The sequence below is a fragment of the Corvus kubaryi genome, unplaced genomic scaffold (assembly GCF_017639235.1).
Source record: "Corvus kubaryi isolate FWS band 111438036 unplaced genomic scaffold, C.kubaryi_AGA036_p1.0 133, whole genome shotgun sequence".
Classification (NCBI taxonomy): Eukaryota; Metazoa; Chordata; class Aves; order Passeriformes; family Corvidae; genus Corvus; species Corvus kubaryi.
In genome coordinates, this window is record NW_024580667.1 from 3,935,476 (window position 1) to 3,960,092 (window position 24,617).

Sequence of the window (24,617 nt, forward strand, 5' to 3'; positions counted from 1 at the left end):
GACTTGGTCATTTGCTGATGAAGGGCACTGTTTTGTTCATTGCTTATCACTTTGTGGTTTATAACACAAGAGAATCTTCTACCTTGGTTCTGTTGTGTTTAGTAACTACTGAGGAATTATGGTCTGTACAGTAACAGTAAAAGCTATTCACAGCTTCAGGGCATGTTAATCTGCATTGCAAATGCTGGTCTGAGGACTGAGGGCACTTTACATGTGCCAAGATCTTTGGAGGAAAATAATCTTTTAATATCTGTTCTGGAGTTTGGTTTTTTTAATATAAAAATAATTTACATTTTGAAGCCTTTTTCTGTCTTCCATATAGTAATAACTACTGTAAGAAAAATTAGTTTCTTCAATGTTATAAATCCTGATGGGGAGAGAAAGTCTCTTTATAAAACTGTGTCTCTTCTGGGTTAGTATTTAGAAATGTTATGTCGTAGAACAGAGCTTTAGAGCTGTTCATGCTGTGATGACAGTTTGTTTGCTGATAGGAAGGCAGGTTCATATCCTGAATCAAATCTGTATCCTCATGTGGCATTGCAGTAACTGGATTTCTCCTTGCTCTCAGCACTGTACTTCACTATCATCTTTGCCTCTTGCAAACTGATTGCTGGATTTGCCCAAGAGAGAAGTAGGTCCTCTGAAGAATGTTGTGTCAGGTGAAGAGGATTCTGCAGTTCTTTGTTTTTCTGTATTTGTGGTTACTCTTCTGAATAACAAGCCTTGGACCTTCAGTACCTCTGAATTCTTTGTTGCCTCAGTTTGAATCTGTGTTTGTGATTGTCCTGGTTTGTCCACTGGCCCACAACAGAAATTAATTACAATTGGTCTGGGTCTGAGGTTACTTGTAACGAGTAGGAACTGGTAATGTGGGGGCACTGGCTTTGCTGAGATAAGGCCAATTTCAGGATTTGCTCCATGCCTCTTAGAAGATTCTGCCCTCGTGTATCAGTTGGCACAGAATTTCTGAGTTTTGCATCACCCCACCCTTGCCCCACTTATGTTTTGTAGGTGCTGGATGGCACTTGTGCATAAGTTTTGTTTTGTCCTTCTTGTAATTACTGAGGGGAAGTAGGAGTTCCTTACCTCGCCAAGTGAGCTAGGATCTGGCTTTGTATCCCTACAGATTGAACTTTCCACTGCAGTTGTCTGAGACTGTGAGAGCTTAAGGAATCTTGTTTCTTTCATAGTTGGATGGAGCCTGTCTGGCAGCAGTCAGTCTTGCTGTGTTAGTAGTAAGTTAATTGGCGTTCACTTTGACATTTGCGTATGGGAAAAGTTGACTGAAGAAGGGCCCGATTCCTAACAGGATTTAGAGATTTTAAGGACTACAGTGTTGTAACATTTAATTTTCTTTGCAATGTGATATATGTTGTTACTTGTTTGTGTAAGTGGAGATTTTGGTAGCTGTTGGTTCTCTGAAGTGCTCTGGGAAGGACAGAGGAGCAGTTTTGTTTGTGTTCCTAAATTACTGAGGTGTAAATTGTCATTTTCTCTGGTCTGGAGGCTTTTGCACAAAGGCTGACCCAGAAAAATGTTCTGAGGCTGGTGGTTGGCTTTGGTGGGTTCATTCTCTCCACCTGATGTTTCCAAAAAGTACTGTGTGTTTCAGGGATCAGGACTCAGGAAAGCTTGTTTAAACAGGCCAGCTCTGTTCTAGGCCTTGCCTTAGCCTCCTGTCTGGGCAGGGCTCTGGTGGATCCTGTTGCGACTTCATGGCTCCTTAGATCTTGAAAGATGATAAAAGTGAATGGTTTTTACCCTTCCATCTGATGCTATCGTGATGCTGTCGCGGGTTCGGTTTGTAACCGGGCAGAAACACCAATTTAGTGTAGTGGTTTGGTCCAAAATACTCATTACTGTTTATCTGCTGTGAGATAAGAATTAGGAGAAATGCAAAACAGGCACCAAACTTGAAAGAATATAAAGAAGTTTATTAACAGACCTAAAAGAAGAAAAAAAATTATACCACCTTCAGAACTCTCCTCCTCCCCCCACCTTCCTCCCTTCTCCCACTGACAATGTGAAAAGACAACCCTTGAGATGTTCAGTCTGTTTACCACTTCCATAATAACCTTGTTCAGTCCATTTAGAAAGAGAAGTCTCTTCTTGCTCATGCTATGAAAACATTATCACAACGAGACAGCCGCCCACTTCCAAATATTGTTCAGTCCATTTAGGAAGAGGAGTCTCTGCCTGCGTGTGAGTCCTTTCCCCCGACTTGCAGCTTTTCCCGCAACTGCCTTCGAGGGTCCACTCTTGAAGTTTTTTGGGGTACAATTTTAAGGTTGAGCCGTTCAGAAACAAAAACAGAGGCCCTTCTCCTTCCCTGGGAGCAAAGGGTCTTCATCATCTTCATCTTTAGGACTATCTCTGGGAGCATCTCTACGGACTGAGGTTTTCTCCTTTCCCGTTCGGAGCAAAAGTCCTCATCTGGTTCATCCCTACGGACTGAGGTTTTCTCCTTTCCCGTTTGGAGCAAAAGTCCTCATCTGGTTCATCTCTCCCTGTCCAAACTTCTCATGAAATTACAGCTGCGTCAGCATCTGCCTATCTCAGCGCAGGTGCTTTTGCTCACGAGTTGAACACTCCACCCCCCATATCTTCATGAAATTACAACAGGATACTCTGATATATCATAGCTTCACAACAGAATTTCAGCTTTAAGCATCTCCTCTCTCTCTTCCCTCAGGTTTTCAGCTCTTCATAGCAATAAAAGGGTTACTCTCACCTCGGCCTTGCAGCTTTGCAGCTGGAATGTTGAATTTTTCTTATCGCAGTGGAGAGGGGGGAGAGCCGAGCCGCTCCGGCTGCCCACGGCAAGGCAGTGGGGGGGGTTCCACGGCTGGAACAGGTCCATGGCTCCAGGATGGCCGTGGCCCGGCCCGGCCTGGCCCAAGCAGGGCCTGGCCGGGCCCGCTGGCCCCCACACGGGGCCCGCAGCCACCTGTCCCAGCGCCGGAAACGAGAGAGAGCTTGGAGGGGGAGTTTGCCTATTCTTAAATGTGGATCACAGAGGTGATCACAACTTTAAGTGGCTTAGAGAATTGTCCATATTCAAACTGGCCAGCTGATAGGTTCTATCAGTTCCCAGAGGAAACTGTAAGCACCCCTTAGCAAGGACGTCCCTTCCGGGACTATGCTTGCTAACCTATGACAGATGCATTATTTCAGTGTCCCAAGTTCATTCTCCAGCAGATTTTAACCATTCAAAGAGCAATCAAACTTCAACTCAAAGATCAGTTATTGCTGAAGGTTTTGTAACTTGTAGTATCAGGTGAGTACAGTGAGCATGTGTTGTAGTAGTAAAGGATATCTGTATACTAGAAAAAGAAGAAAATTCTTTAACTTTTAAAATAAAAAAATTGAAGCTTTTGTAAAATTTTCTTACAAGGTTGGGAGTTTTTTGTGCTTATTAATTATACTTTGTATAGATAATAGATTTGTGTCTCAAAATCCTTTTCCAAACTAGAGATGATGAATCAGATTTCATGACTACCAGCAGGCTACTGGTTTTATGTAATTTTTGTCATGTGAATCTTATCAGTATTTTAAAGATAAATTTGTGGTTATAAAACAACAAAACTAAGAAAATAGTCTGTAGAAGAAATGGTTGCTACATTTGTGCAGTATTTACATTTATGCTTCCGTACAGTTTTCATTAACGTATGTTGTAACTGTCCTCAAAGTTTAACTTGATGTGCAACTTACACTTTCGGTACATGTGATTTTGCAAAAACTATTAAAAATGGGTTATGACAGATGTGTTGTCTGCTTTCATCATTCTTTGATTCCAGTATTCTTTGCTAGCAGCACGCAGCGCTTTTGTGTCTACGATTGCTCTTAAGCTGGCACAAGTATCACTTGAATAATATTGCTTGTGGTAACAAAAGGCTTTTAAGTGGATTTCAGTTTCGTGATTTTCTGTGGCATTTGGGAAACAAAAGAGAAAAGACAATTTAATAAATTTTCAAGAATGCTGAAAAGTTCAAAGCTTTAAGCTCAGGTTCAATGCTAAAGGTTCAATGTTGTAAAAAATGTGTTGAGCTTTATTCTTTTTTCAGCTTAAGAATGTTATGATGCAATTTAGTCTGTTTTTAAATCCTTCTTACCTGGGAATTATGAATAGGCTATCCAAACTGATTGTAATATGTAGTATATATAAATATATATAGAAATTGTATTAATTTCTCTTTGCTCTGAGGCCATTTTATTTCCTTAATTAGTTGTTCATGAAGGAAGATTTATGCAACAGGATGATTTAAGCAGCCAGGTCTTACTTCTCTGTGGTAAATGGAGACTGAGGTACTGTAGCTAATAAGAAAAAACAGGTGCAGTAATACAGCTATAGTTAGAAAGCATTTGGATGTGCAAAACATGTACAGCGTGCTTTTATTATCTGTCCAGGTTTGTGAGCTCTACCTCAGCACCAGTCCAGAGCTGACCCTTTGGAGAATATCAGCCCCATTTTCCTGGCACTTCATTTCAGGGGTTGTTCATTTACATTTCCACAACTTGTGTCTAGCTGGGCTAATAAATCCTCAAGAATCAGGGTCCCTGTGACTTTGAAGTGACCTTACATGGAGCTAACTCAAGTCCATCATGGTTTATTAATCCAGGTATTGACTGGCAGAGACTCTTCTGTATCATCATGCCCTGAAGCAGCAGAGCTGCTATGCATATACTGCATTTAAGCTCATAAATTCTGCTAGAACCTGAGCTGACTTTTAATTCTGTTGCAGATGCATATACAACCTGCATAAACAGCTCATGGATTTGCAAATTTGAGGTTTTATGTCAAAGTCACAGGTGCATAATTCATTTCCTTTCTAGAGTGCAGTGTTATACCCCTCCCTGCCTTGGTTTCTTGTCTTCCTGCTGCAGCATTCTGGAAAAGTGAGAACTAGTTGTGCAGAGTGAGACACACTGAACAGGTTGCTTCACCAAAAGAGGTTTGTGAGGGGAGGGAGGTCGTGCTCAGAACTAGTGTTTGCTTCTTCCTTCAAGGAAGGGTGGGGAGAGCACCTTGTGCCACTCCCTGTGCTTCAGGTTATTTTTAGAATCCGGACAAGGCTGCGTTCAGCCTGAGAGTCATGCTGTCATGTTAAGAGATAGTCTTAATTTTTGTTATGCAGACAAGAAAGGTGCTCTAAAAAGTCTGTGGAATGGGTCAGGGCCCTCTTAACTCAGCTTTACATTTCCATGTATCCCATCATGCCAGATATTCTTTATCCTAGACAGAGATTTAACTTGTGAGGAAAGGAAATGTGGGTTACTTTTAACAAAAGAACCCTGCTAACAGTTTCTTACAGTGCTCTTGTAAAGCTGTTTAGAGGATGCAGATTAACAGTTATTCTTCTAATGTGGGCTTCTAAAGTATGCCAGTGGATATATGCTTTAATAATTTCATATTTTTGCAAGCTTATTGTTGCTCTTTCACTTTAGAGCAAGAAAAATGGGCATAATTTATAAAGGTTTGTTCTTACTCTAGCGGATCGTTTTGGATTTGGACACTAATGAAAGAAATTTGAACGAATTTGAGTCAAACCTTTTAGCACCTGAGAAAGGCTCATTTAATTTGAGAGGGTTTTATATGCAAGTACTTAAACAATCTTAGCTCTGTCTAGCAGGAGGAGCAATCCATTATTTACAGCTGGTTACTACAAGGCTTTATAGGTCCATGTCAGTCCCTCAAAATACCCTGTGACAGAGAAGGAAATTCTTGTGTATTACAATGTGATTGATTCTTGCTGTTGGCATCACATGAAAGTTCAGAGGCAGTGGGAAACTTTATCAAAAGTTAATTAAAAAGCCATGCACGTGTACTGTTTCCAAGTCCAATCTCCTACTTTGATACAATTTCCAAGGTCACAGTTTTTTAGATAATCAAAATGTTTCTAACTCAACTTTTGCTAAGTATGAATTTTAGGTATTTTTTGCTTATCACCAGATAATAAAGAAGGGAAGTGAAATATTATTTGCTTAATGCCTGGATAAGATTAAAAAAGAAAACTGTCTGTATTGGTGAAGAAAAATTGTCGTTTAAATAACATGAGAAGTGTGTGAATATTATGAAAGAAGATACTTCTCTGATGACCTGTAATTGTGCTAGGACTCAATTCATAGGCAAAGTTGTCACTGGATTGGTTCTTTATGGGGACATGTTACCTCTGTCAGCTTAATTTATTTTACAAAGAAAAGCATGAGGGACAGTTTGTAAAGATTTGTGGTATTTTCAGCCTGTTGTAAAATCAGAGACAGGTCAGGCAAGTTAAAACCTTATTCCTAGAGCTGTGACATGAATATTGCTAGAAACAGATTTGAGCTCTGTTGCACTGCTTACATCATTAACATCTGATTTCTGTGGAATGAAAGGAGGGGGGTGTGTTTTAAGAGCATTGGTTTCAGAGGCTTGGAGGAGTATTGCAAATCCACAAGCAGAAAAAGGAAAATGTGCTTCTTAAAAGCATTATAAACTTGGTATGCAGAAGTGCTTTATGGATATTTGGTAAGTAGCAAAGGGATTAGTTAAAACTTTGTTGGTTTGTTGGTATGGAATCCTGAAAGTGCTGGTAAAATACATTCTGTAGTGAATTTTTTTTGATGACTGAACTAAGACATGCACACTGGTTTTACAAAACTTGCTTTATAACATGCCAGTTAACAAAGAAAACAAAAAAAAAAATTCTATGACTTTTGGTAGCAGTTGCGAAGGGAAGCATGTGCAGAAGTGGAACAAACCCAAATTAAATTTTTTCATATCCTGGATTATTACTGCTTGAGAAGAATTTTCTGGTTCCTGACATTGTCCTGTCACTGAACCAGAAAATAAGTTTTGCTAAGGTAGTTTTCTTCAGCATTGAGACATTACTCCACTACAGGATTTCCAAGTAGAACAGAATTGGCATCACTCTTAGAATTGCCAGGTAGTTGTCTGTTACTCAGGGTGCACTGTAGGTGCTGTTTGTGCTGAGTTCCATGTGCTGTGCAGGGACTTTCAGAATTCAGCTGTCCCTTACAGCAGCATTTACTGCAGCTTGTACTATTTTACCTGAGAAAAACTGCAGAGTAACCTGAGCTGTGTGCCAGCGGAAACACTGTCAGTCACTGAGCTACATGGCACTGCGGAATTAAAGTCGCTTTTAGATGCTGGTTTTGCTTGGGTTGTCTAGACTTGGGTAAAGTAGATGATTTCCTTTCTAGCATTAGTGTGCAGCTGGTTTTGTATTGGCTGTGCAGAGCCCAGCAGTTCAAGACCAAAGGAACTTCGATCAAAGCAAACAAATACATTTTGTCTGTGTGAGGAGCATCTTAGGCAGTCAGTTCCCTCTTCTGAGTGCCTTTGGGCTGTTCCTGACTGTTAAGTTCAGTAGCAGAAGCAGTGTGATGGATTATTTAACCCCTCCTCGAGTAGGAGTTACAGACAGTTTGTCTAGACCAGCTGAATATGTTATGAATAGATTTCCTTTGTATCTTTAAAATACCAGAGTTTTTCCTGTAAAACTGAGATTCTTTATTATTATCAAAAAGTAAATTTGCCTGTCATTACATTTAGGTAAAGGCGAAGTCACAGAAGAAAAGACATTTCAAACAAAAAAAACAACCCCAAAACCTTCAAATGTTAGAATGATCAGCAAGAGAAATCATTTAATTTTTCAGGATCAGCTAACATCCTTTTCTTGATAATGTTCCGTTGCCTCCAAGGGCACTTACTTGATTTAATGTCATTACATTTTAGTACATGAGTACTAAAAACTCATTTAAAGGACTGCAATGTCTATAACCTTTAGTTAACCTGATCAGCCTAAGTGAATTCTGGCCAAAAGATGTAAACGTTTGGCATGAAAATGTTGTGCCAATCTAAGCATAACATTAGTAATAGTGCTTTTAGCACTTTCTGAGATACTGCATGACCTGTATTGCCATGGCCAAAGGCTGGAGAGAAACCATGAACACACACATACGTGCACACACACCTGCAGCAAAAATAACCCTCCAGAAATGAACAAATGTACAAAAAAATGAAACAAAGAACTCCACTCTGGGTAATTAACCTTTTAAAAAGGAGAAACTCCAGTGATTTAAACTGAACTACTTGAAGGTTTTAGCTTTCTAAAGCTTTTTGCTGGACTTGGTAGCAATAAATGCAGACTGTGTTAGAGTTTATGGATTGAATGAAGAACTTCTGGCTTATGTGGGCAAACTGTGTTTAGATATGCTTTGGCTGTGCCATACAACTCTGTGTGTGCAGTACAGTACTGGTGTGTGGCCATCAGCTGCAAAGGGCTCTGCTTAGAGGTAGAGCAGAGACTGGTCTTGCATAGAATCTGGATAAAAAGGCACTTAGCACTGAATGTACCTTAATTATTTCAGAGTGGCATCTTTTCTTTGTTCTTAGGCCTGAACTGTGGGTACTAAAAAGCTGGAAGCAGAGGAATTTTCCAGATTTCTGCAGCATCCTGTGAAGTTTTCCTTTCTTATGCAAGCTAGCTGAAAACAGTTTGAGGTTTTTGTAAACCAAGACTTTATCTTGCACCTGTGAATTGTTTTCCAGTTTGTTACGGTACCTTGGAAGGTGGTTTTGAAAGGAGTGTTGTAGATCTCAACCAATTGTTCTGGTAGGTGGTTGATCAAGGGACCAATAATACCATGCCACTCTTGCGAACCAAGTTATATAAACGAGTTTATAATTAATTAAATAATCCCATTTTACCCTGGACTTGAATTCTGTGTTGTTCTTCTCACCGTTCTCGGTACAACAGCGACATGAACTGTACGCGTCATTAATCAGATCAAGGGTATAGAACCGGCCAAACACAAAGCTCTCAGCAGCTGAATCGATGCAGGCTCCATTCGTGTTCAGCTGCTGACTCCACGCAGATCAGAGCTGGAGCTGTGTTGCCACCTAGTGAGAAATCTGCAGGGACACATGTCCACGTGGAACTGCACAAACAGGACACTACCGAGGGAGAACAGAAATACCATCTGACTCACAAGTTCATCTCACAGTTTTAATTTGAGGTTCAGTTAAATATATAAAAACATAAAACTAAGGCAATTAGCATGTCCTGATAATACTGTGAAATCTGATTTTCTGACTTTACTCTTTGGGAGAAGGGCAGCAATGTACAGACTGTTGAGATTTGACATATTGTCAAATGTTTTAAGCCATTGTTGCTGTAATCTGGCCATTTGTTTCTGTTGCTGGGCTGTCAACGCTGTTGTGCTCAGAGGTGTTTGTGCAGGTTCCTAGGACTTGCCAGAACCAGTTTGGTGGAAAAACAGCTCCAAGGGGGGGAGGGGAAAAGATTGTTTGCAGTTGAGGTGGATCGATTCCTCGATTGTGTTTATGGTGCAGTTGCACAAGCATTGCACCAGCATGAAGGGAGGGATGGAGCAGGAGTGGAGAAGGAGCTGACAGAAGAGGGAACAATTGCTGCATTTAGTGGGGCTGCATTAAGTGTTAGTTTTCACTTCAAGAAAGCACGAACTGTGTAACTTTATGAAGTCACGGCCTTCTGGTTATTTCAGTGAAATCCACTGTGACCATACAGCTGAGAATTTTACCAGTTCAGTGCTCCAGCCAGTGTGTAGCATTCTTTTATCAAATACACACCATGTGTCCAATTGTTTCTGTTTTATTATTGTTAGGTTTTAAAATTTCACGGCATATTCTGACAGATGTGCTTCTGCACCCACCATTCCACTTCCCTCTGCTGGAGAAGTCGTATCACAAAGTGTTTAAAATTGTGGTTTGCAGTGTAAAAACCTGTGGTCTGTGGTACTTGGGAAGGTGTTGTGTTTCAGGCTGTTGCACGGTGCTGGGAAACAGGTGGAACATGGGATTTAATAAATGTGGTTATCAGTAGTCAACCTGCTTTCATAACTTGATTGATCACAACTTGAGAGTCAATGACTATTTTCAATTTCCTTTCATTAATTATTGAAAACAGTGCAACCTTAGGAGAAAAGTGTTTCAGATTCTACAGCACAGCTTGCAAAATGTCTTCAGCAATTCCTTTTCTGTATAGAATGCCAAACTCACGACAGAGAAAACCTTCCTTACTCCTTTTTAATTTAGTTTATGGAGTTTGTAACCCTACTTCTAATTATTATGTTCCTTCCTGGGTTTGTGAATTGCTTCAGAAGCTGCTACTTTGCTGCAGAGAGAACTACCAACAGTATTTTGAAAGACAGATTGTGCATCTAATTAATTGAAAAATAATAATCCAGAAAGTGTTGCTTTCACATTCCTATGTTCCCTCTTTCTCTTTTCCCCTAGCCCTGAACCTGCTGTTGAGTATTAACCAAGAGGACCTAGAATGTGGAAAGTCCTAGATGAGAGATACCTAATCTTTATTCTTCCTTGAAAAATGTTAAGATTTTTTTTCAAAGTGATGGGTGCTTTGTAAAAAGTTGCTAAAAGTTATCATTTAATTAAATGAAATTGGTTTAGATTATCTGCAGTAGGCAGCTGTTAAATACTCTTTTGGGCATTCTTAAACATTTTTATTAATTCAAGTTGATTCATTTCCTAAAATACACCATCTTATTTATGAAGCATTGCTTATTTGCATGTCAGTAAAAATGAGGACGTGAATAAACAGAGGAAGAGTTGCTGTCATGGACACAATTATGCAAACCAGCTTACACTGTGTCAGATACATGATTCTGGACAAGTCTGGTGGATGTATCAGAAGCTGAGAGAAAAGTGTGATTTTTTCACACCCAGTTTCATGTTTGCCATAGCTGACAGAGTATAAATTGAGGAAGGAAAATTGCCTTTTAAGTCTCCCAAGACACCCAGCTCCAGCTAAAAAGTCATTAACATGGTTATATTTATGGCCTAAGACTGAGAAAGAATAGAGTAGCAAATGAAAGTTACTCAGAATTTAGGAAACACCTGTAAAGTCTAATTCCACAAAATGAAAATTTTCGTAGGTTTCTGCATGGAGATCTCAGAAAGGGAAATATTAGCTGTAACTGCATTTTGTTGGTCTTGCTTCATGTCAACATTTGTTTCCAAATGCTACAGTAGCATTAAAACAAAAGATACTGACAGGAAATGGATTATCTCACATTGGCTCTGTACTTGTTGATTGACATGGTGCTTTTATCAAGGGCGACTCACAGCCACATGCATTTGTTTCTTTTTGGTACATGTTTTGAGCATGTTTGCTAAGGTACAGATTGATTGTGCAACACAGATTTGGTGACAATGGAGACACTTTCAGGGAAAGGTGTGTACTTGTGTTTTGCAACATCCTAAGCAGCACTAAATGCTGCTTTTCCCAGCCTTATTTGCTTTCTCCTTCCATATTCCTTTTGTTTCTTTTAAGTTGACTTCTATAATTGAGGTTGCTCATGAGCCATTTCACATGCTAAAACTGCAAAACACTGAGCCATTGGAGACAAAAATGATTTTTTTTTTTTTTTTTTAATCTGAGTTAACACTGAAATGGTTTGGTGTGTGGTGTGACAAGCTGCAGGCTGCTGTACAGTGGAACAGAGGGCAGGAATGTGTGTGGGATGAAGGGGGAAACAGGCAGCAGTTAAATCAGCTTGGCTACTGCAGAGCCTCAGCCACCCCAAAGTGTGTGGGAGGAGAGGCAGGAAAGCTTTTAGTGCTTGTTGAGGCAACAAGTCATTAACTGGTCGGATGTATCTGTGTGATGAGGAGTTGCTCATATGTCCCAGGAAGACAGGCAGCGCTGTTTTAGTTAAGGGAAAGGGGAATACTTTCTTGTGGAAGAAAAAAAAAAATTAAAAAGAACAAACCTTTGGGGCTGAAACATTGCTGTGGTTCTGTAGTATAGGAGTTTCACTGCCAATGTCAATACAGGATGTTCCCACCTCCAGCTGCTCGTTCCTGTTGCAGTGTGTTGGCTGTGCTGAGAGCTTTTATGACTTCCCTGATGCATTATTAGAGTAATAAAGCCTAAAAGTAATTTTCACAGAGCAGCAAGAATGAGCAAAGAAAGGAGATAGGGACATTTTTAAAGCCAGTTTTTCCCTGGAGGTTCACCTGGGTTTGAAAGTGTGACCTCAGGTACAGCATGATTGGTTAAACCGGAGTTTGGTGATGTGCAGCATGTTCCACAGTTCTGTTAGAGGATGATTTGAGGCAGAGGTGTGTAGTGTCTACTGCAGAAAGGGAATTAGACCTGGATTAAATAGAAGTGACAAGTTTTTGATAATGGGAGGGTGCAGGGACAGCTTTTGTGGGAAGAGGCTCAGGGCTGTGGGTTCCCAGACAACTCCAGTGGGCAAAAGCTGAATCCATGAGCCTTGTGTGTGGTGCTTCTGTGACAATATTTTTCAGAAGGGGTAGGAAACACTGGAGCAAAGTGTAGGGAGTGTGGAACAAAAAGAGGGAAACACCATGGTTAGGGAAGGAGGAGATTCACCATGGCAGAGCAGATGGAGGACCCTTGCTGGAGAGGAACCACTGCAGTGTGCTGAGCATGGTCCTCACCCCTGCACCCCTCAGAGCTGGGGGCTGGAGTGAAGGAGGGAAGTTTAGCGCTTGAAAGGGGCGAGAAAATTTCTTGGTTTCATGTTTATCTTCTTGCTTCCCTCTACCCAAATCACAAAGTATTTGTTTTAATTGGCAAAAAATAAGTTAACTTCATCAAGGCTGTTTCGCTGACAATAGTAGCTGATAAGCAATCTTTGTGTCTTCATCTCAACCCATGAACTTTTTTGTTCTTGTTACTTGTATTTTCTACCCCTGCCCAGCTGAGGGGGAGCCTGGGTGGGAGTTTGACATTTAGCAAAGGCTATTAATCCACAGGACAAAACCTAGTGTGTTTGTAGGGTGAAACAGCTGGGGCTGAGATCTCAGTGTCTGCCTTGTCCACACTTCACATGGGGCATCAGGCACGTTTCCAAGGCACACAATTTAGCTTAGTTGTATCTGGAAGAATTCCATTTGGGTGGTCAGGAGCTTCTCCACAATGCTCACCAGAGGATGGTTGGTGAGAATGACATAACCAAGTGAACAAAACATACTGATTTCCCTTTAAAACTTAGTACTACCACATGTATTTAAATTATATATAATCATATCTTGCTGTATGAAATATATAGAAGCATTTTAAGCAAGAAGCTTACTGATGCAGATACTTCCTTTCAAAATACTGTCATACCCAAGCTGTGGCTTGAGAACTAATCCTTTAAAGGACTGAACCTGGAAAATCAGACTGGTGTATGTATAAAAATGAATTGTGTATACATAAAAATGACATGTGTCTTCCATCTTGCTAAGAAACTTGGAGCTGTCTGTCCCCAGAAAAGATGGGGCTGCCACAGTCTGTGCATATCACTTTTAAGATAATGAAATGGTGCTATAATGCAGGCTGCTAGAGAGCATCTAATTTCTTCCATGAGTATACTTTGAAAGTATGTTCAGTGCATTTGAGATGTTTTAAAACCTTGGGTATCAGATTTTGAAAGGAAATCAGGTGTTTGCTAGAATTGTCAGAGATGTATAGGATATTAGGTTGTTAACTCCCATGGGAATTTTAAGTGATACTCATGTTTTATGTTTTCTATCAAAGACTGATATATCTTTGCGATTATTTAGAGCAGTTATCTTTTTTAGTGCTTCCAGCAATTCACTTTCAGTGTTGCTATCCACACATGAGGCTGTATTTTCTCTGTGTGGTGATCATGGCTGGGAATTCTCTTTTCCATCTTAGAACTTTTCTTCCTTTTTACCGAAGTCTGAACTTTGAAGCAATTTTAACAACTTTAGCGCCTCTCTAAATAATTAGCCAGGTCTAAAATGGAAACTTTAACATGTCTCCAGTTGCTAAAAAAACCTCAAAGTTTTGTAAACAGACTGAAATTCTGGAACATTTATTGGTAACAGTTGTGTAAAAGGATAGCTTGTAAATGCTTTTCAAATTATGATGTGTGAAGTATCAGCCTGTGTGCTAAACAAGTTCAGTGGAACATCACATCTTTTTGCCTATTTCTGGCTGTGTGACAATACCTTTCATGCGGCTGGCAGAGAAACCTCTAAAGCCTCTGCTTTTAAAACTTGCACTTCTATTTATTATTGCTGTTGTCAATTATGTTTCATTTTGGAAAACGTGCTGACAGGGAAGGCTTAAAGAATGAACCAGAAAGTAATTTCTTCAGCTATATCAAGAAGAGAAAAATGAATAGATGAAGGGTTCAGGAGAATTCAAATGAAGTTAAATAGTAGAGCAAGTAAAAGATGGCAGTTTGGTTTAGATTCCAAGATTTTGTTTGCCTATGGGTATGTTCTTTCAGCTAAATATTTTTGTTTATTTGTGAAGGAGACTATTGTAAATATGGGACACATGACCATTAGCAAATGACACATCACCTCTTGCTGCTTTTAAAGCCAGCTTACTCCACTGGCAGATTCTAGAGTTGTCCTGTATCTTTTGTAGGTGTCTGGAATATGAAGGGCTAATGTGGATATGGGATGTGTATCTGGGACCCTTATTACTACACGACATGGCTCAAATATGCAGCAGAGGTTTAGAAAACTTAACAGGACGTAGCAAATAGTTCAGACAGTGTTACACTCAGAATGATGCCACAGATAATATTGTGGTTCACAAGACAATGGGATTTTTTTTTAGGAAGTCCTCAATCACCTGGTGCAGCCAAACATCTGCTTGGGTTTGTGTTGCATTCAGAACCGGAACCATATCTGTGGGTACTTGGGATTTTATTTACCTCTTGAACCTGTGGAGGTAAAATTTAATTCAGTCTGGTAAAAGCATTTGATAAAGGATTGAGTAGATGCTGATGTTATTTTTTTAAGTGAAAACAATGAAATGTATGTGCCGTCTCTGCCTTTTCTCCTTCTCCCCCTTCCTTTTTACTGTTCTTAGACATGACATATTTTGACCTTTGGGTCACAGTCCACATGTACTTCAGAATCCGTCATCTCTTTTCAGCCTGTGGCTTTGTTGAATCAGTGTGGTACGTACTTGTCTGTCTCTCTATACCTAGTTTTCTTCTTCTTAATAGGCCTATAGCTGAACAAGTCCCTGCTGTGTTTAAAATAGGACTTTGTTCTGCTCTTAGCCCCAAGACCCCTTAGTCATACAAAACCTTGTTCTGTAACTTCTGTTCATTTGTTTTTCTGTTTGGAGATTTTATTTTCCACTTTGTTTCTCCTTCCTCTTGTGCTGGTGCTCAGTCTGTGAGCAATTGCTGCTCTCATCCAATATTACACAGAGGAATGAGGGAAATGGCAGCATATACTTTCTTCCTTTCAGTTCTAATTCTCTTCAATAAAGCTCACAAAATATTAATAAAGGAAGCAGCCAAAATAAACTATTTTGAACACAATTTTTGCCTGTAAATAAAGCATAACTTTCCTGTAATTTCCTGTTGGATATTTTCACTTGGCTTTCCATCTGAAATAGGTATCAGATGCCTTGGTGAAGTGTGGTAGCATTAAAGTTATAAAGTAAGAGACAAAATAAAAGCAGCCTACTTTCTGAAGATCATAGTTATTCACAGAATCACAGTTTTTCATTCTCTTACACTGCCCCTCGGTGTGTTCATCTGTGATCCTGTTTAGGAAGGACTGGATGTGCACTTGAGTGAACCTCTGCCTAGAAAAGGGGTGGGAACCATTTAGTGTGAAATCATTGCCTAACGTGATGGAAGGGAAAGTCACAGTGGGGCTTTAGTAGTTGCTCTGCATTAAGGTGGTGTAAGAACTGATAATATGAGTATTTTCAATAGTGTGAGACATACTGCTGTTTCCTTAGGTTGTAGAATTTCATCTACATAAATAGATATACAAATAAAGGACAAATTTTACATTAATTTCTTTAACAAAATGTCTTTGCCATCACTGAATGATACTTTTTTTTGCTGTTCTGCTTGCACTTCCTGAGGTGCCATTACATGATGGTTTCTAAAGGGTTGCTCTGACATTTTGCTTTTAGATTATATTTGCAAGGTTGTGAGGGAGGAAACACATGATGCATGTGTAATATGAAGTTCTGGTAACAAAATATGCACTTTGTGAATCTGAACATTTTTCTTGGATTGAAATTCAGTCATTTCCAAACTCTCAGCTTTTCTTTTGAATTTATAGATGGCTGAAAGAGCCAAAGTCTATCATAAATCTGAGTTACCTGTTAAATGCTTCACATGAAAGAATGTTCATTTTGCTGCTTGCATTTTTCAATATTACTGATTCATGCTAAGAATATAAGAGGGCACATTAAAATAGGGCATTTTAAATTTCTTTGTAGTGTAGCCCAATAATATGATTAATAGTCTCAGGCCAAGAAATCATATTTTTATTGCTCCATAAGTGCATACGTAGGTCATTCTTGAACAATGACCAATTGTATGGAAAGAGAATAGAAAAGTAAAATGTCTACTTCAGAATTCAGACTGATCTTTTCCTCACTTATCAAATTATCATCAAAGCTATTCATTCAAGATTTTGCTATTCTTTCTAGAATACAAGTAGATAAAAAAAGTTTTAAGGATGGTTAAATAACAAAAATACCAAATAGTTTCAACAAAGAAGAAAGAAAATTAATTAAGTGTGGTGGTTTTTTGCATTTCTTTATCTGTAGAAGGATTGATTTGTGATCAGAAAAAGTGGGAATGCTGTTTAAAACAAAATCTCTCAAGGTTTGAGGGATTTCAGAGCGGTTTCTTTTCTTTTTAGTTGCAACTTTTCCTGCTTTCTTTATTCTTCTCTAGAGCAGAGATGCAAACTAATATATGCTGATTAAAATTTATGCCAGTGTCATTTCATATATTGTGATTTTAAAATAAATATTATTAAAGAAGAGAATACTCATTATTAAAGAAGTAAGCAGCAACAAATTTAAGCATAAGGAAAATACTTCTTTACTTATGAGGGTGATCAGGTATCACTGTAGGTTTCCTGGGCAGGTTATAGTTTCCACACTTGGACACGTTCAGAGCCCAGCTGGGTGTGGGCTTGGACAATCTGCTCCAGTTCACCTTGCTTTGAGCAGAGAAATCCGAGACCTCCAGTTATTAATAATAGTTCTGTAGTGCTGTTAAAGAGCCTGTCTCCTGCATTTGGAGGTAATTCTGCAGTGGAGTTGAATATTTAGGATGAAAATCTTGGTGTAGTCTGCAACCTTACATTAAAGGGACTTACTTCTATAGAGTTCTTCAGACTATGACCAAGGAGATCTTTTATTAATATATGAATTCAAGAATCTCTTAAGTTTTGAGAGCTGTGTAAGTATTTTAATTAAGCATAATTAAATATCATCTTGTCAGCGTTCTTTATAAAGATTAATTAATATGTTAGAAATTTCAAATGTGCCCATCTTTCCAAACATTGTGTTCTAAACAGCTTGAATTTATAGCTAATCTACAACTACTTTCTTATCTCCCACAGATCTGAAGAGAGAAGCCAGTATTTGTCACATGCTGAAGCATCCTCACATTGTTGAACTGTTGGAGACATACAGCTCAGATGGAATGCTTTATATGGTCTTTGAGTTGTAAGTTTCTCTCCTTGATTTTACTTTCTTGTGGTGTCGTTTGCTAAATAAAATCCTAAAAGTATCTCTGCTCACACCTGCAGGTTTTGTAGCTCAGAGATCTTGAGTGCTTTAAAAATACTTATTTCTGACAAGTACAGGTTGTCCCAAATAAAAGTTGTCCCACTGTCTAAGTGGTGAACACCAGGGTTTCCTAAAGATAGATAGGCATGATCCCTATTGTTGGCTGCAGGGTACAAGAGAACAAGTTGAAAATCTGCTGGTAGACATTGCTGCCTTCTCCTAGTCTTAAAATCAAGAGTCAAACACGGTTAGAAGGGAAAAAGGGATTTTACCTTGGTATTTATTTTAAGGATCCTTAGGTGCACTACATCCAGATGGAATGCACCTCCATGCACACCACGATGCACACCCCCAAAAGATCTGGTATAGCATTAAAGGTTTTACTAATTAGCACATCTATCAAAGATTCCCCAATGAGAGGCTTGAATGAGCCCCCCTCCCCAAGGAACCTTCCCCTGGATGGTTCTATCTTAGTTTACAGAATGTGTTCTGGAGAGGATCTTGGGGTCTGGGGCACACTGATCCCTAGCTACAGAGCTTCTAAAATGTTGAGTCTCCTAGCTGAACAAACAAGTCCAAGGATGTAGGCAAAAAGCACTAAAAATACAGAAGTTGTAAAAAGATATAAAGGGTATAAAAGAAAAGGCAAAAAAATCATCATGGCATCAACATCATCTTTGTGTAACTGGGGATATTCTGTTCCAGTTGTGAAGTTTTGTTTATTTTTTTCCACACTGTTGCTTCTTTAGCAGTGCTTTTCTATTATAAGAAAGTAAAGTTATTGGTGTATTTAAGTATTCTTGTAAGTCAATGTACCTGTTCACAATATATGAAAAGAGGCTTTTATCGAAAATACTTGTTTTGGAAGTTTGAATGTAAGAGTTTAGTTGGAAGGGTGAAAAAAACATGACTTTCCAGCAGTGGATAGCTATTTTTACTCAACATAAAGAAATAAATAGGGGGCAGCCCTGAAATCACCATACTCTTTCTTTGAGGGAAAATTATTCGTCCTTCCTGAGTTAGGTTTTATCTAAATGGGAAGGACACAACCAGACATGTGGAATGGTCATTCTCTCTACCTACCAGCTCTTCTTTTTATGCTCCCCATATATTCTTTCCTAGTCAGTCTGGGCATATGTATTTGTACCTCTTAAATTTTTCTGCCCTTCCTCCATTATGTTTTCTGATGCATTTGAGCTGCTGATATTGGAGTAACCACATCGTGCCAGTGTGTTAGGCCAAATTGGCTTGTCCACTAGAACCAAGAATTTGATTTGAGATGTCCACTTGCCATGTAGGTAGTGGAAAAGCCAGTGGTAACAGCAAAAAAAATAGGTAAAGCAGAAAATTATTGTTTGCAAGTCTTCTGATTTTTTTTAGATGAGTTTATGAACTTAGGGTTTTGTGAAATAATTGTTCTATGCTTTCCTCTCTGTACATTTTGATTCAATACTTTGCTTTTTATGTTGTAAATCCCAAAGCATGGACCAAGGGACTTTAATTACCCTATTATGAAATAATTATGTACACCTTGGGGAGACATAGTCAGATAATTAACAAGATTTTGAAATGGAAGAAAGGGTTTGCTTCTATTTTTACAATGCTGATAGCTCAGAAATATGAGACAAAAGCAGTAATTATTTTTTAATGACAAGCCTATTATAATTTATGTTTGTACACATAGAAAGCAAGTCTGAACAATCAGAATTACTACACATACACTGCACCTGACTTCAGGCCACATGAAAGAAGGCATTACAATGCTAAATTGTTTGAAGGATAATGATTGTTTATCATATGTATGTCCTTGCCTCCTTTGTACACCAAAAACATCAGTCTTTTGTAGCAGTGATAGAAAATGAGGCAGCAGGAACACCTGTGCTCAAAACGTGACAGGGAGTGGAAGAGCTGTGGGCAGGATGTGTTGTTGTGCTGGAGGGGGATGCTTTGGTAAAGGGATTCAGCAGCAGACTGGTGTTTGTGTGGAGTGAGACTGCATTGTCTGAGGCTGGGCAGGTTAGGGGCACACTCTGTAATTGTGACCATAAAAACAAACTTGGAGCTAGCAGAAAAGCATCTCTGTAGGTGTAGGTAACTCATTTCCCCCCATACTGCTTTCTGCTCATTATGCTGTTACTGTAACGAGCTCAACTGATTCGCAGCAAATTTCTGTCTACAGTCTACAGTAATAAAATATATTTCATTAGGGTCTAGTTACTCTGAAATTACTGAAAAGGGGAAGACAACACAGATCTGCAGAGGAGACATAAACCCAGCTGTGATGAGTGATTTGTGGGCTGACAGGTGCTTTGCATGAAAATTAAGGCAGGCCCAGCACGAAATGCATGGCGTAACCAAAGCTAAAACTCTGTGCCATCACTTGTACATAAATGATACATTGGTTCACTACCTTTTCATAGGCTGTGAGCTGCATGCCACAGCTGCTAGGAGGACTCTGAGTATCTTGCCAAACCTATTGATACAGAGTAAGTTGAATAAGGGAATGTAGCATGTACCTGGTAACAACAGTTTGAACCACTAGGAAAATGTACAATTTGTGCCCAATTTTGAAAACTTTCATGAAAAGAAACATCTAAAAAATCAAGGCATGTTTCACAGAAGCACTGATGAACAGCAGCAATGAGGTTTAACACCAAAAAATGAGCTCTGTTTTTAATAAGGGGTTTTTAAACCCCTTATTCACACACGAACTCAAGCACTCTGTAGAATGGGCCATGTCTCACGTTACCATAGGCTGCATGGTGCCACTGGAATAAACTGCAGTGAAGCAGTTGGTCGTAATAGATGAAGTGCATATGTAGAGTAAGAAGCAGACCCTCTCCCAGAAAGCCTTATTGCTAAGGTAAAAATACTATTTTAGAAGTATTTAGATGTTTTTGCATCATAAATGAGAGAGAGTCTGCCTGTGCAAAATTATTTCCCTCACACACACCCTGGCTGTCCCCCCAGATGGACTCTTTGCTCTGACAGAAGTGATCCCTTGGAGGTTCTAGAGACACCTTACATCTGAGAAAGGCCAGCTCTCTTCTCTATAATACAGTTGCAATTTTCTTTCCCATACTTGGTGTTATTTGCTGGCAGCTGTATAGAATCACGGGGTCATTTAGGTTGGAAAAGACCTCATAAGATCATCAAGTACAGCCATTAACCCAGCACTGCCAAGTCCACCACTAAACCACGTCCCTAAACTCCACATCTACATATCTTCTAAATAACCCCAGGGATGGTGACTACACCCTTAACCTGGGCATCCTGTTCTCGTGATTGACAGCCCTTTCAGGGAAGAAGTTTTTACTGCTATCCAATGTAAACCTCCCCTGGCACAAGTTGAGGCCATTTCGCCTCTTCTGATTGCTTTTGTTACCTGAGAGAACAAACCGACCCTGACCTGGCTACAACCTCTTTCAAGGCATTTGTAGAGACTGATGAGGTCCCCCATGAGCCTCCTGGTTTTATTTAGAATACTGTTTTCTCTTTGGTATACAAGTGTCACTTTATATTCTATTGCTTATTACATTTCTCCTAATGATCATTGATTTTTATCAGTGAGAATACCTTGAGAAGGGTCAGAGCTACTTGAATTATTTCTAGTATTTCTAAAAGGAAGCATATATACATTTCAAAGGGTCTGAAAACTAGATTTCAGACTTAAAGAGTACATTATTTGTAGTTCATCCTCAGCATATATGGACTGAGAGTACTTGGCATGCTGAAGAACTCAGATACAGGAGCAGTGAGTGCATTGCAAATACCTTGGTATCTGGTCATTTGCAGAATATTGTCTCACCACTATGCATAGGTGGGTTTAGTTTTTCTTAGTGCATTCTAAGAGAGATTTATCTCTTGGGACCTTAGAAGAACTGATGTGTTAAGCTTTAGCAGTTAGGATGTGTAGTTGTTTACGTAGAGCTTTGCCATTTAATGTAGCTAACATGTAAAAATGCTTCAGGTTTAAAATCTCAAATTCATAAAAGCAGTACTTAACAGGGTTGCAGTTGGTTTATTTGAGGTAAGTGAAGATGGCAAATATATAAAAAATGTCGAGTTGTGAAGGGAAAAACACCATCGTGCACAAGCCTTCAACACATGTGGTACAAGCCTCAATAAACTCAGTTATGAGCAATATGTCAACTCTTAATTTTTTATCTTCTTTTTATTAAGTAATAAGTCAGTTCCCTAAATGAAGCTGTGCTTCTAAAGCTTTCTCATTTTTCATCAATAAATTAAATTGTAGGCCACATCCTAATAGGTCTGCAAATCCAAAGCTATCATACCCCCTAGTATGAAAACACAGATCTCTTCTGCAGTGTGCTGTCTATTCTTCAGTCACTGCTGGTGTCAGAGCAGATTTCTGTATATATATATTTATATTTACTTATTGTGTGTAGATATATATATAAATATGTAAAATACATTGGTCCCGGTCTGTTCATGTCCCTGCCGTGAGCTCCCTCTGCTGGTGTCAGGGAATTCTCTCAGATTAACAACCGTGTTGTGGTTTTTTCCCAGATTTTTTTGCATCATCCACTTACGTCTTCAGTGTGAATATATTTGTATGTTTACTTCAGTGGATTTTAACTTTTCTTTTTGTCTTTTTTTGTGGTTTTCACATGCTTATGCTGATAGTTGCAAACCCTTGAGACTTCCTGAACTTTCATTCCATCAGTATTCCAAAACTTTAATGCTCTTATATCATAAAAGGCTTTCAGTTTCTGCAAAGTCATCTTGTAAGTGGTTGAGCTGTTGCTGAATTTTTTGTCTGTTGGTTCACTGAATTTTCTGGGATTTCTTGTAACTGGAGTTGACTGGCTTTTTTTCAGCCTCAGGCTAGACAAAAGTCTCATGATTTTCAGGTAAAATTCAGTATCATGTATTGAATGTGTTGTATCACATGGGGTGACACAAGGCCTCTGTATACATGAATCAAAATCTACTCTTAAAAAAAAAAGCTTTTTCATTGAAAAAATAGTCAATTGAAGTCAGAGATTAAAGTACACCTGACACATATTTGTGCTTGGGAGGCCAACAGAGTTCATCTTAGTGGAGTGAAACTTTCAAATGTATTTGCCAGGAAGAAATTCAAACTGCCACTTACTGTTACAAAATTTCAATGAAAAATGCTGGTATCTGTAAGTGGGAAGTAGGAATACATGTTAAAGACTATGCTCGTTATAAACACCTCATTTAATAGTAAAGTCAATGTAAAGAAATTGCACTATTCTCTCCATGTCTCAGAAACTATTGATGCTGCTTAAAAAGCTTGAGTGCCTCTGGATCTTTAATTTCACTGACTTGTTATAAAGTACAGATAATTAGTCTTCTAAAGGGTTCTGCTTCTTCATGAGAATGACATCTCCTTATTTTTGGTAGCTGATTATATATTTTGTATATTCTACATGTGAGAAAGAGTTGAGAGGCTGACATGAGGGATTTTTTCCAGTGACCAGTGAAATCCAGGTTTATGCTGCTCTCAGTGAGCCTGCCCCACGGCTGCTGTACAGGACTCTGATATTCTCTGGGTGATGTTTAGCCCTGTATGCAGACTTGGTGTAGGGAATTGTGCAAGACAGAGAAACTGCTGGGAAAAAACCTGCAGAGGAATATATTGATACAGTGAAGAACAGCCATGATTTGGCAGTGTGGGGTTCTTTGCACTCTTCAATATGCTTTTCTTTTGGTTACCAGTCCCTCTTAGAGTTGGCAGTGCCCTATCCACATGATAGTGTATTTTGCATGAGGGAGACCTTTGGGATTTATTTGGGAATTAAAGCTTCTGCACATGGCTTGTGACTCCCTAAGCAGAAGTTTGGCATGGAAGGTATGTAACAAAGCAGAAGTGATGCTGATACTCTGAACAGCTTACTGAAACAGCCCTGGGAATGTTGGCTATCCAGATACCCTGGAAATTCTGCCTTTTGGGGTTTTTCCCCCTTGAGTCTTTGTGGAAGGGAAAAAGAAAAGGTGTGAAGTCTGAAAATGTCATGTTACAGTTGATATTTTTGCAAGTGCCTTATTAAACATGAGTTATGTGATTTTTATTGTTTCTGTTAACTCTTGTTATTCTCCCCATCAGCCTGTGAACATTTCTAGATACCAGTCTGCCTTAGGTCCCTTTCAGGAGAGGGAAAAGGAGGGCAGCACTATAACCTGCTTTCATTTTAGAGAAATGGCAGCCTAATTTCAGCCTAAGATCTATGAACATATCTGCATCTAAAGTGTAATGCTGTTCATTGCGGGAAGTTAGGTGATCAGAAAGATGAGGGAGAAGAGGAAAAGGGTATCAAGTTTCAAAGCTGGTGATACAGTGTGTGGGCTGTCAGTGTTCTCAGGTGTCTATGAGCTGTAAAATCTCCTCATGGCTGCTTAATTATCCAGAGGAGAATGCCAACTGGCAAGACTATACTGTATTTCTAGAGTATTTTTAAAAGTCTTCATTTAAAATTCAAATTGAGTAACATTTTTTTATTACTACAGTCGTTAGTATAGAGTTGCACTTGTAATGCTTATAAGAACACAACCTAATATCAGGAGCTAATTGTTAAATTGCAGTGTCCTCTTTGCAGGGCATTGACTTTTCTTGCACACATTGTTCAATGACCAGTTTAAGCAATAAAGTAAATGTTTGGTATTGGTAATGTTTTGAGAGAACTGTTACATGACTTGAGGGACATAAATTGGTTAACCTGTGGCAAGCCATTTTCTATTAGTTTATCCATTAAATGTTGTTATAATGAGTAATGCACTGTACATGTATCTAGAGTATTTTATATAAGATTCATGTAAGGAAAATGAATAGATTTTTTAAGCATTTTTATGTAATTGATTGTAGTTATCAGTTTTAAGCATTTTTGCCTCTTTTTACCTGCAGTATGGATGGAGCAGACCTGTGTTTTGAAATTGTGAAGAGAGCAGATGCTGGATTTGTCTACAGCGAGGCTGTAGCCAGGTATTTATTATAATTTTAATTGATCCCTCAGGATAAATAGAAAAGAGTGGAATATACTGTTGTATGATCTGTTAGCTACAAGTTGA

At 39.0% G+C, this 24,617-nt stretch overlaps 1 protein-coding gene across 15 annotated transcripts in view; it reads left to right on the forward strand.

Annotated features, from left to right (window-relative positions):
* The window catches only part of CASK (calcium/calmodulin dependent serine protein kinase), a 188,004-nt gene that overhangs the window by 63,506 nt on the left and 99,881 nt on the right, over positions 1-24,617 (forward strand). For all 15 annotated transcript variants that reach the window (XM_042034653.1, XM_042034663.1, XM_042034689.1 and 12 more), the window contains exons 3-4: positions 17,396-17,501; positions 24,454-24,531. In XM_042034653.1, the coding sequence (XP_041890587.1) occupies positions 17,396-17,501; positions 24,454-24,531 (184 nt within the window). The remainder of the gene's footprint in view (positions 1-17,395; positions 17,502-24,453; positions 24,532-24,617) is intronic.